At 36.7% G+C, this 13073-nt stretch overlaps 1 protein-coding gene across 1 annotated transcript; it reads right to left on the reverse strand.

Annotated features, from left to right (window-relative positions):
• Positions 1 to 1054: 1054 nt before the first annotated feature.
• On the reverse strand, positions 1055 to 2032 carry LOC129514891 (olfactory receptor 1030-like). The gene has a single exon (XM_055333583.1). It carries the CDS (start codon positions 2030 to 2032, stop codon positions 1055 to 1057), a length of 978 nt encoding a protein of 325 aa, XP_055189558.1.
• Between the last annotated feature and the right edge of the window lie 11041 nt (positions 2033 to 13073).

The following is a 13073-nucleotide window of genomic DNA, read 5'->3' on the forward strand; positions in this document are numbered from 1 at the left end:
AATCTTAAGCAGACTCCATGCTGAGCAGAGAGGGACTCCATCTTATGACCTGAGATCATACCCTGAGCTGAAATGAATCAGACACTTCACCGACAGCCACCCAGGCATCTCTAAAGCAACTGTTATTTTAAAATAGTTTATAGGTAGACACAAACTGAAAGGTAATACACAGCATTATAGAGCAAATAATTGTCAATATTGTAGGAACAGAATCATAAAAACCTTGTAAACAATGAAAATTCTATATCCAGAATGGGTATCTCCCATTCATATAGATATCTGTTTTGATTTAGGGAAACTAATGAAAGAAATAATTTGGGTAATTAAAATGTAAAAAGTTAGGTTATTTGTGAAAATAATAAAACACAGATGGTTTTCAAATCAAGATTAGTAGACATAACAATGCACCAAAAAAGTATTGAGAACAAATATCTGAAATTAGAGCTTTGAGCCTTTTTGAGAAGATAATCAGCTTTCATTAAAAATAAACTATGTAATATATGGATGTAAATTATTTTTTATGATTTTATTTATTTATTAATGAGAGATACACAGAGAGAGGCAGAGAGAGAAGGAGAAGCAGGCTGCCTCTGGGGAGCCTGATGTGGGACTCAATCCCAGGACCCTGATCACAACCTGAACCAAAGGCAGATGCTCAATCACTGAGCCACCTAGGTGCCTCTGGATGTAACTCATTTTCATATTCAGAAAATATATTGCAAAGCACCTCACTTTGCTAGTAAGAATAGCTCAGTGATGATCAATATTGTTGACCCATGAACGGAAAGGAAGAACTTCTCTGCCTACCAATCAACTGGAAGTCAGTTCTTGAGTGAAGCTAAACACATGACCCTTCTTAATTATAAACAGCTGACTTCTGTTGTTGTGCTTCCTATCAGTCATTAGTTCCATACAATCGTCCCATTTGTTGTTTCCATTAGGATTCTCATTTGGTCCTAAACTATGCATACACAAAAAATTACTGTTACTCCAGAGAATTGCATTCAGATACAACCAAAATGAGTTGCTTTTTGATTGTTTTTGAGATTTTTTTTCATTGGGAGACTGTCAAAATAGACGTTTTCTCCACTGTACCAAGGTTCCTCATAAATACTATTCTCAAAGCCTGCTTCACATCTTTGTTCCTCAGGCTGTAGATAAATGGGTTCAACATGGGACTCACAAAGATACAGACCACTGCCACAATTTTCCCTTGTTCAACAGACTGCTCATTTGCTGGTCTCAGATACATGCAGAATAGGGACCCATAGAACATGGTGACAGCGGTCAGGTGAGAGCCACAGGTGGAGAAGGCTTTGCACTGCCCTTCACTGGAATGGATCCTCATAATGGTGATAAAAATGAAAACATAAGAGATGAGGATGATGAGTAGGGAACCAGTGAGGTTAATCCCCGCAGACACAAATAGTGCAGTCTGCTTTATGTAAGTGTCAGAACACGTCAGCATGAGGAGAGGTGGGTCAGCACAGTAGAAATGATTGATGATGTTAGGTCCACAAAAGGACAAGCGAGAGGTCAATATTACTTGCATTGTGCCCACCATAGAACCCCAGAGGTAGGGAAAAGTGACAAGGCAGATGCAAAGTGGCCTGGACATTCTGCTGTTGTAATGCAGCGGATGGCAGATTGCCATGTACCTGTCATAGGCCATGGCACCAAGCATGTAATACTCAGTAAGGAGCAGAGTCACAAAAACAAAACACTGGGCCAGACACCCTGTGTAGGAAATAGTTTTCTTCTCAGAGAGGAAATTAACAAGCATCTGAGGAGAGACATTAGTAGAATAAAAAATATCCACGCATGCTAAGTGGGTGAGGAAAAAGTACATGGGTGTTTGCAGCCGGGGAGTGAATCTGATTAATGCAATCAATCCAAAGTTTCCTGTCAGGGTGATGATGTAAATCAGTAGAAACACCACAAAAAGGATGGGTTGCAGCTCTTGTTGGCTGGTCAGTCCCAGCAGGATGAACTCAGTTGCTTCAGTGCTGTTGTGTGGGAGAAGTATGTCCATCTTCATTTACTCTAATAAGGGAATAATTTGTCAAATATAAAAACAGAAATAAATTGTAAGCATTTCAAGAATAGACAAAGTAAAAGTAAATGGGCACTAACACAAACTGGCTTTGAAAAGAGAGGTTTAAATAGGTTGTTACTTCCTCCAGTTGGTGGAAGAGTTTCAGTAGTTGCCATAAGGTGGTTGGTGGTGCTGGAGAAATGGACAATATATTTGAAGTCCATGCATCTGCCATGCTGGCTGCTTTGTCACTCTCACCTTTCCTTGCCTAGCACATATGGAATTCAACTTGACTCATTGGTGTCCCTAATTAGACTATAGGATCAGAATTTTTGGCACTCAAACATGACTACTGCCATAATCTGGTTATGACATAAATGCTTCATCAAGGAATGGGAAGAAGGGGTGATTCTCTGTAGACTGGTTGTCTACAATCTTTTGTAATTGGAGTGACATATATTCTTGGGAGCCTGTTGTGTATTGATTGGTGTTCAGTTTCTTCCTAATTTCATCCTTATTTACTGATATTCACTTTCTTTCTAATTTATTCCTTATTCTCCGATAGCAATGCACTTCTCCTGCTTCTTTGATATCTGTCCATCTTATCTCCTTTGTTCCAAACCAGTCACTGATGGTCTGGAATGTTTTTCACCTAATATCCCCTTTGATCTCATGCTCTCTTTTTATCTCACAGTATCCCAATTTATTTTATTTTTTATATATAATAAACCCATTTCATTTTATCTCATAGCCTTGACTTCAAACCTGGTATTTAACTATTAGGAAGCCTTTCTTGCTCTACCTTCAAAAGATTACACATTGAATCTTAGAATAATTTGTCAGCAGTTCCTCTGCTACCATTAGGTCTAATATAAAAGTCTCTCTCCAGTCCTTTTTCTCATGCCACATTGTCCTTCTAATGTGTTCTGAACATGTTGAACACAATCTTACCTTGGGACCTTTACATATACTGATGTCTCTGCCTTGAAAGTTCTACAAGGCATTTGAGTGACTCATTTCATCACTTCATTTAGACCTCTCAAGTTAAGCTCCATTCCTTAGCTCTTTAATCATGATCTATTTTTGCTCATTTATAACATGAAATTTTTATTTATATAAATAATTTTTATTACATATTTTGTTGTCTCTCCTCCATTTAAAGGTTAACCACAGGAGGGCAAGAACTTTGTGTGTGCCCTATCCCTAGAACCAGCCAATGCCTGAATCAGTAGAAACACAATAATAATTAGTTGAACAAAAGGAGGAATCAAAGAGGAAACTTTGCCAACTCACATCAGCTGATTTTTTTCATGATGTGTAGATTTCTCATCTCCCTGATGTACCAGTGGAGTCTGAGTTACTACAAAAATTTTAGCTGCCATTAAACAATGTACAGGAGAAAGTACAATTATAGATTTGTTTTTATAACATGAGCTAGTGATAATGGTACCTGACCTAAAGCTCTGAATATTGACAATTAAATTTTGCAAGTTGGACTGTTAGATGGAAGTTTACTCAGGACTGAAAAAGTGAGTTACCTATAATTTTTTAAGGCCAGAAGGATAGTAAAAGTTTATACCTTTTAAAGACTAACTCTGTTTCTTATTAAAATAATATATTGACATATACAACACTCAGATTAGTGGTTATTAACTTTGGCTTCACATTGGGTTCTAATGCAGAAGTTTTGAAAACACTGATACAACTCAGGTGGGGTACACACATTGACATATTTTTGAACAAGCTTTCCACATGATTTTAATGCACAGTCAGGATTGAAGTACTGAATGAGACAGTTGATATGATTTGTTTAAAGTAAATAAAAAGGTTTATCATGTGGTTTAATCCTTTGAGAGTTTACACCTTCCCCTTACAGAGGATACTTAGGTATTACCACAGTTTCCCAGTTTCCCTAAGTATAGAACTTGCCATCATCAATGCAGACATACAAAATATTTCCCCATTAGTTTGAAGAAGGAAATATCCCATCCTCTGACTTAGGCTTGATGGCATTCTGTTGGTTTTTTGGGTGTGAAGAAAGAGAATCTTTCTGAGTCTCCATGACCCTATGTCAAATTTTCTTGCATTCAGAAATAAAAGGAAAAAGAAGTAAGCTTTCTTATTAATGATCATACCATCCTATCATTTACTACACACAGTCCAGGATTTTCTTTTGGGGATACACATGGAAAAATACCTCCTACAGAAGTAAATTTGATATAGTTATATCTCAAATTGTGACCTGAAGTGAAAGAGTAGAAGAGAAGAACTCATGTGTTCTTATACTAACTAAAGTGTTCAGTGTTTTAAAAATGCCAGTGCAGGGGTACCTGGTTGGCTCAGTGGTTGAGTGTCTGCCTTTGGCTCAGGTTGTGACCCCAGGATCCTGGGATCAAGTCTTTATCAGGCTCCCCTCGCTGAGCCTGCTTCTTCCTCTGCCTATGTCTTTGCCTCTCTGTGTCTCTCATGAATAAAGAAATACAACCTAAAAAAATGCCATGCAGGTCATGTTAAATGGCCATCAAAAAGTTTTCAGTCACATGTCACACAGCATAGCCCACTGTGCCATGGGCCTCCATCAGGTGGGTGCATTCCAAGTTGTTAGGAGACCCTCGCCCACTTCTCATCATTCAGTGCTTCTCTCATTCCAAGGGAAAGTTTAGTGAGAAAAGGGGAGGAATAAGGATAATTTAAAAGAAGATAATTATTAAATGTATAAAATCATTATAGTTCAAATAACAGAATTATCAAAAAGAATCACAATTATGCTTAGTGTAGGTACGAATTAAAGGTCTATGAACAATGTAGGGGGAACAAAACAAAACAAAACAAAAAGCTTCAAGCCTTTAGGAATCTTTTCTGAGAACTTTAGCTAAATGGGATGCTTCAGCTGAAAAGTCATTAAAATCTATTGCAATATTGTAAAGGGACAGAAACACAGTGAAGAAGGAACATTTGGCTGGTTCAGCTGGTGGAACATGTGACTCTTGATTTCAGGGTTGTGAGTTTCAGCTCCATGTTGGGCATGGAGTTTACTTAAGGAAAAAAAATTAAAAAGAGAAGAAACAGAGTAATGAAAAGTGTATTCCCCTTGAACAAAACAATGTAAACCTGTTTTGATCATCCTGGTTATAGCAGTGCCATCATATTTCAGTGCAAACTTGAATTGGAAAAGTCTATGAGAAGCCCTTTCAAATGAGGACGGGGGAATGTTCACATTTTTTTTTTTCTTTCTCAGCCTTAATCTATCACTCATTTACCCAAATCCCTTTTAAATTTTTCTCTTAATAAATAAAAAGTATATGAAATTGTTAGAGACATATGGAGTGGGAATGTATTTTCTTGTGCCAAATTCTAAGGCTCTAGGCTTGGAGGTGGGAAAGTTAAAAGGGAAGTGTGATGTACAGACTTTTTGAAATCCAAGGATTGGCTAAAGCTCAACGTGTAAGCTTATCTAAATCTTAGCTGTATTGTGAAATGGATCTATAACTAAATTTGGGATGGTTGCAAGGCTTGATTTTAATATACTACCAGTCATAATCTGTCTTTGTCAGAAAGAGTCTGAGTCTGCCTGCCTATAGTTTTGTCTTGATGTGGCAATTCTTATAATCACTAATAATTCCATTTTATTTTATTTTTTATTTTTTAAATAGATTTTTATTAGTTTATTCATGAGAGACACACAGAGACAGAGACAAAGGCAGGGTGAAGCAGGCTTCCTGCGTGACTCTATCCCAGGATCCTGGGATCATGACCTTAGCCAAAGGCCAAAGCTCAACCACTGAGCCACCCAGGTGCCCCTAATAATTCCATTTTACATTCAAAAGAGAAGATAGTAAAAAATCAAATAAAATGTATTAGAAGCTCTTGATTTTCAGAACTGTCAGACTTACCTGTGAAGGGATAGTAATTTCCAAGCCTCCTGGAAGGTCCCCAAAGTGGAAGGATTTATACCTGAATGACTAACTATGGATGACTCATCCCTGAAACATTCATCAGGAAATCACCTATGGGACATCCTTAGGATTCCCTCTGGGGATGTTTACAAAAGACAGAAGTAATTTCTTAATGGATGGGATCCTAAATTATGGGTTAATCTTTTATTAAATGTGAAAAACATGGGGTACCAATTTTGATAGGGAGATTCATTCTAGGCTAAGTAAAAAGGTATTGCATTCTTCATAATGAAAAGCTCTCTGCCATGACTCTGCTCATCATATTCTCAGCTGGGATAGTATTTCCCCTTGGAGATGCCATTGGTGATTTTCTCTGTCTCTCTTGTGGTATTTGCCTCCTTTTATAATCTTCCTCTTTCTTTTACAGGACAGGCAATGCTCTGGGGACAGAATTCTTGTCAATTCATTTGCCATCTCCTGGAGAGATCTATACAACATTTTGGGTGCACAATTGATGTTTGGTGAAGAGTTACTGATGAATACTCAAACAACAAGACTATGTGGAGGGTTGTGACTTGGTGGCCTTCCATGTAAACAGCAGCTTATTTCATTTTCATTTAGTAATCTAAGATCATTTCTTCTTGTGAATTAAATTGCAAGTTGCAGGGAATACATTTTTAGACTCTCAGGTCTCATGGAAAGGTTAGTTTGAATGAAACTGGTTCAGACTTGTTAGTGTGGACACTTAAACAATATGTTTAGTTTTTAATTCCTGATATATAATATTATACTCATATAATATTTCCTCTTTGGGGCTTAACTATGTTAAAATTTGAAAGGAGAGTAAAGTCCTAGTAATTCTGGACCAGGTTCATAATAATACCATTATGAATAACAAAAAAATATTGTATCTTTCATATGATTGAGCTGATTTTCCTCCTCTGAAGTTCATCTGCCATTAATGCTTGACATAAAAAGATGTAGATTATCACGGAGAGAAAGTAAAGAGCCAAAGCCTGACCCTTTAGCATGGGCATACTAATGAGTGAATTAAAAAAAAAATAAAGTGAAAGAGAAGAAAAAGAAAAAGAAAAGAAGATATAGGGCCTTAAGAGTTCACTCTGAGACTGGCTCTCCTGGTATCCTTGGTGTGGGCTTTTTTCCTGAATCAACATGTCAGGTAGCCAAGGAAAAGTAGACTCTGGGATTAGCTTACTTAAACGGTTGCTCCTTGGACTTGACTTAATGTTTCCACAGTTTCTTTGGTTTCCATGGGGAATGGGCAGCAACCCAAATTTCAAATTTTCTGCATCCCCTTGTAGGGGAGTACAAAAATATTTAAGAAATGAACCTGAGGAGTGTTGCATCAGTGAGGCTGAGTACTACATAGCAGCATTCTCAGGCCATGTCTGAAAGAATCTAAGAAGCAAATCCTAAGTGGGGGCCTATAGTTTCCTCAAGAGCTAAGGTGCAGCTGGGTCAGCTGGGAAGACATAGCAGGCTGTGTCTGGCCAAGAAAGATTAAAGACTGCAAGATGCACTTGTCCTGGTGGAGTCCAGCAAAGCAATCATGTAGATCAGAGGCCAAAAAAGGCCAAAGGGAAGCACAAGCATAATGGATTCAAATCAGTGATAAGACTCCAGTGATAAGGGGCCTCATAAGTCATAAAAGGGAAAAAAGTTTAGAATTTGAAGGACTAGGCATTCATCTAAAGTGAAAGATCAATCAAAGAGTTTATTTAAATTTTGATGGTTTAAGTCCAAAGCTCCTCTTAAAAGTCATACATTACAAGTCTATGTGATATGTAATTATATCTTGAAATAAGGACTTCGGTAATATGACAACGATATTTTATCATTAAATTTTCTTCTGAGAATATAAGAGAAATATGCAAAATATGTATATATTAGTCGCTATAAACATACAAAGAGTAGATAAAAGACCTTTACTTGTCAGGTGGGCAGAAATCCCGCTAGTTAAACAAATTGACAAACAAACAAACAAAAACTCAATATATACTCTTTGTCATTCTGAAAATGTTTTTCTGTCTAGTTGGTTTGTTGAGATGGGTAGAAGCTCTAGTATAATATAATTATCCCTTATATTTTTTAATAGTTCTAAATCCATGCTACCATCAAATCCTTCATGAAATATGTTGGTAAAAAGAAATTGTTATAATATCTTGATAAAAGATTGTGTTTCCTCATTTAAGATGACCATTGTATTCATTTTAGAAATTTGAATTGCTCATCATTCTTATGATAATTGACCTATTGTTCATGACCCTTGCAGATGTTTTTACAATCAATGTCAACATTATACACTCTGTATACATGCTTTGATAGTTGAAATTATCTCTGGATTTTCATAAATTGACTCTAGACAAATATGGTTAATTGGTTTTCTAACAGATTCACTATAAAAAAATACTTTGAATCTTGTTTTACCACATATCTGCTCAGCAGAATTGTTTCCAAAGGAAAAACTAAACAATACACAGAATTTTTAAAGTTACATTTTTTCACATTTACTTTACATTATCTGTTGGTGGAGCATGCAGATTTGCAACTCAGTTATGATGGCAGCTACTCTCATTTCTTGAGTATTTCTAGGTACCAGCCACTAGTGTGCTAAGCATTTTAAAATGAACATCCTTCTTCATTACCAAGAAAAAGTAAACTCCATTTAACACCTACAATATCCCTGTAATATAGATATAATTTATTTCTTACAGATGAAGCCCTGCTTTGGGCTGCCTGGTCAGCAGGGAGTCTGCTTCCCCTTCTCTCCACTCATGCTTTCTCTCTGTGTCTCTCTCAGATAAATAAATAAAATCTTAAAAAAAAAAATAGAAGTCAAGAAGATAATCTTTGAAGGGAATGGGAATGAAAGCAGGAAGTCAAGAATAATCAGATGTTTCTGGAATACATAAACAGATGAAAGAATGTGTCAACTGTGGTAACAAGAATTGAGACAGAGGTTTCTAAATGCTTTTGGGGAAAAGTTTTAAAGGGCTTTTTGGATTCCTCTTACTACATCCCACACACACTTATCTAAGTAGGGTGAGTGGAGATTGGTGAGATTATGGAAAGGATTTTTGCTGCTGCCACACAGACAATACAAGGCATCTAATTCTCTATGTGATTCATGAACATGTCTCAACTCAATCAGGTGCGGTGACTGGCCATGGCTCTGGAAAGGGAAAGAGGGACCAAGAGTTATGCTCGGTGACTTCAATTCAGAAGGAAGGAACAGAAAAGCATGTTTAAGCCACATTGTCAAATCCAATTCTACCTGCAACAATGCTGCTATGGACAATAGCTGACTCCTATGTGTAGTCCTCAGTTGATTCAGGATCCAGAAAGAGGGTAATTCAATAGTCTTTTCTGAGCTCCAGGCCAGAATCTTCAAAACCCAGATCTATCCCAAAACTATAACAAAATGAATAATCATTCTTGCTACTACTACTTCCATTGCAACAGTATTGAAGAACTACCGCATACTGCTCAGGCCTGTGTTAGGGACACAGCATAAAACAACATTCTACTCAGACTCTTTACCTGATGAGAATTTAGTGAAAGGACACAGAATACAGGCAAAGCTACAGAAATTGACCCAAGAAGTTGAAGCATCTGGAAGCTAGCAGCAGAAAGAAGAGCCCATCCCCTGTTCTGAAATGAGCATGCAGTGACCACAACCACCCAAAGAGAGCTAGAAGCAGGAAGCAAGTCCCTGGCCACCTTCTTTCCCAACACACAGCTCAGGAGGAGTTTTGCTTGGAAGGATGCAGCCATTCTAGCACCTTCATTGTGCATCTGGGAGAGAATGAGAAGTAAATAGAGATCTTTTTCTCTTTCTCCCACCTCTGATATCCTGCTGGTTTCTGGCATTGGCCAAACTCACCTGAAACTGGACACCCAAGGAGCTCTATTTGTGTGATCCATAAGGGTTTAACTTGAGGGGGTAAAGGGAGAAAGAGAAGAAAGACAAAAGGGGTGAGGTAAGAATTACCAGCAAGCACATCTACATTACCTGTATATCCATAATGTTCCCATGGTATATACATAGCATTGTTCTGTTAAAATGTCAAAGCACAAAGCTCAGAATTAGTAAATAACTTGTCCAAGTTCAACAGAAATGAGTCGATCTACCAATGGCATTCCAGATTCCAAAACCACTCTACATACCAGGTATCATTCTACTTTACACATTGTATTACTTCCCCGGTCAAAAAATAGTAAGATATTCAACCATAATTTAAAATAAATGATGAAACCCATTGCTTTATGATTCTCAGGAGATTTGATTCCTTGTTGGTAGTGGATCCAAATCATATTCTCAGTGAGCTTAGTTAGGATTTGCAAGAGAATAAGATAGTGGCTGTACATAGTCGGAATGACTTGCTGCTAGGAATAATTAAACCATAGGGATTTGATCCCTAAATGACAATTCTGTTATAAAATCCTCAGGTCTTTCTATTCACACTATAATTGGGAAATCACACTTCTTGCAGAGGTAGGTTGTGGTATTGTGAAAAAAATATATCTTGGAAGGAGGAAATAAATCTTTTACTCAACAACAAAAAAAATTATGGGCTGAAACATGATGAATTAGCAAACCCCTTGATTTAAATTTTAGTGATCTTCTAAAAGTACAAGTATTTATAAATGTTCAGTAGAGTAGTAGTTCAAATGAAAACAAAACTGACCAGAGAGAATATTCATTCCATATATAATGATTGATTGGCTCCATTTGGGAAAACATTGTTCTAGGTGCCACTGAGGCTATGGGTAATGATTAGATAAACTCTTATCCCTGGAATCACACTTTGGGTTTTGTCTTATTTAAGATGAGACCTGATTTTTTACCCAATATAATAATAGCTACAACTTATTAAGTGCTTTTTATGTGTCAGACATATTTGAAGTTTTATCTGAAAAAAAAAAAAAAACAAAAACCAAAAACCTCATAGAAGGGAGTTGCTATGAGAACCAAATTTTATGCATGAGGAAATTTAGACACAGAGAGATGAGTAACTTGGTCAATCCCCATAGCTAGGAATTGAGCATGTGGGTTTTCTGGTGAGGTGGTCTCACTGAGGACTCTCAATATCTGTTGACTTTGATGACTCTCAAAATCTAGCTATGAATATTTTCTCTTACTTCATGAAGAAAATTAGGGAGTGGTGTTAAATAGCTTCCAAAGTAATGATGCTACTTTTCATAATTATAAGCATCCTATTGTGTAATGCTCCTTACCCCTTCATAGAGAGTAGCCACTCTTAGGTTTATGATCTACAATAATTATTTAAATAAAGTTAGTTAATAATGCATTTCATGGAGATGCCTTCACTCAATCTTTTCCACTTCAAACTGAATGATAACCACCTATCAGGAGACATCAGTCTTCTTAAAAAAAAAATAGACCAACCTTCTACAATCTTTGGGTGCCTGAATAGTGCCACAAGCATCTATTTGAGAAAGTCTCAGGGTGAGGGTGAATGTCAAGAATGCAAAGCCTTGTGTGTCCCCAGAGCCACATCTGTCTTCCTATAAATATGTGTCTCTGAGTTTTTGTTGAAATCATGTAGGACTTTGTGTTTTGTTTCATTAAAGGAAAGTCATTGTCATGAAGTACTCAGCTAAATTATCTGATATGTTCAAGCTTGCATTGCATCATTAACCCACAGTAACAAATAGACACTTTAATTATATGGATGCTTGATTTATATGTCAATAAATAGATATTCATTCAAATGCCATCCCAGCATCAAAGAGTACTTGTCTATTATGATAATTACTCTAATCTTAAGAAGTTAGGTTAGAATTTACAAAGTAATTATGATTACATTGATTTAGGTGATTTGTCTTGCATTTTATTATCCTGGACAAATAAGTCCAAAGTCCACATGTGCAGAATTGGATAATGCAATGCACAAGAAGGTGGAGGCATTTACAAAATGCCTTACAAAGTGACCCTTGTCCTTCCTTGGCTTTGTACCTATTAGTAGGAGGCAACATAATATTGCCAAACCTGGGTTTGTTATTGAAGGATGGTGTAGGTTTTCCACAATGGTCTTTATGGTATTTTTATCCTACAGACAACTGGGGAGATGCACTTGAGGGTATCTTATGTCTTGTCTCAGTTGTATGATTAATATGATTATTATTCCAGTAGTATCATTTACATGTATTGAAAAACCTAAATATAATTTAGGTTATATATTTTTTCTTAATTTTCGTAAGAGTTAAAAAGAGGTAGAGTTACAATAAAAGTATTGTAAAGTGTGAATATGCTTGTTAATCTTTTCTTCATTATTTTCTCCTCCCCCATACCAGGGAGCCTTTTAATATGTTTTCCCTAATCTCTCCTCCAATGAAGGGGTATCACAAATACATATGTATGTATGTATCTATCTCATAGATACATACATATATATTTATGTACTATATATGTATCTTTTTTATACCAGAAACATAATTGACTTTTGTGCCCCATGAACCAAATTTTGGCCCTGATATTTGCCATTAATAAACAAAACAAAGGAAATCATATGCATATGCATATCATATCTTAAAAGTTAAGTAAGATTTGGTACTATGAGGACCACCTGATCAGAAGACTCATAAAGGGAAGGACATGCATTGCAGAGTGGGAACAAATGCTTGAAATGATCTTGAGTCGAGAGGGGCAGGAGGACAAAACCTCATTCTACAGGTATATGCATCATTCGAATCAGTTGTGCAGAACAGATGATGATTTATATACCACATCAAAAATATACTAAGAAACCAAAGATTGCCACTCCCCCCCCCAAAAAAAAGCAACGTTTAAGGAAATTGTAAGTGAACTAATGTAATAAATCTTGCAGATAAGGTAAAGTCTTTTCAATGTGAAGATTTTCAGGAAAGCATTTAAAATATTACTGCCTTTATAAAAGGGGCTGTATATTAATGTAGTTTTTTTTTAAGATTTTATTTATTTATTCATGAGAGACACAGAGAGAGAGGGAGGCAGAAACACAGGCAGAGGGAGAAGCAGGCTCCATGCAGGGAGCCTGATTTAGGACTCCATCCCGGGTTTCCAGGATCACACCCTGGGCAGAAGGTGGCGCTAAACCGCTGAGCCACCTGAGCTGCCC

Source organism: Nyctereutes procyonoides, unplaced genomic scaffold, assembly GCF_905146905.1.
Source record: "Nyctereutes procyonoides isolate TBG_1078 unplaced genomic scaffold, NYPRO_anot_genome, whole genome shotgun sequence".
NCBI classification, from domain to species: Eukaryota; Metazoa; Chordata; class Mammalia; order Carnivora; family Canidae; genus Nyctereutes; species Nyctereutes procyonoides.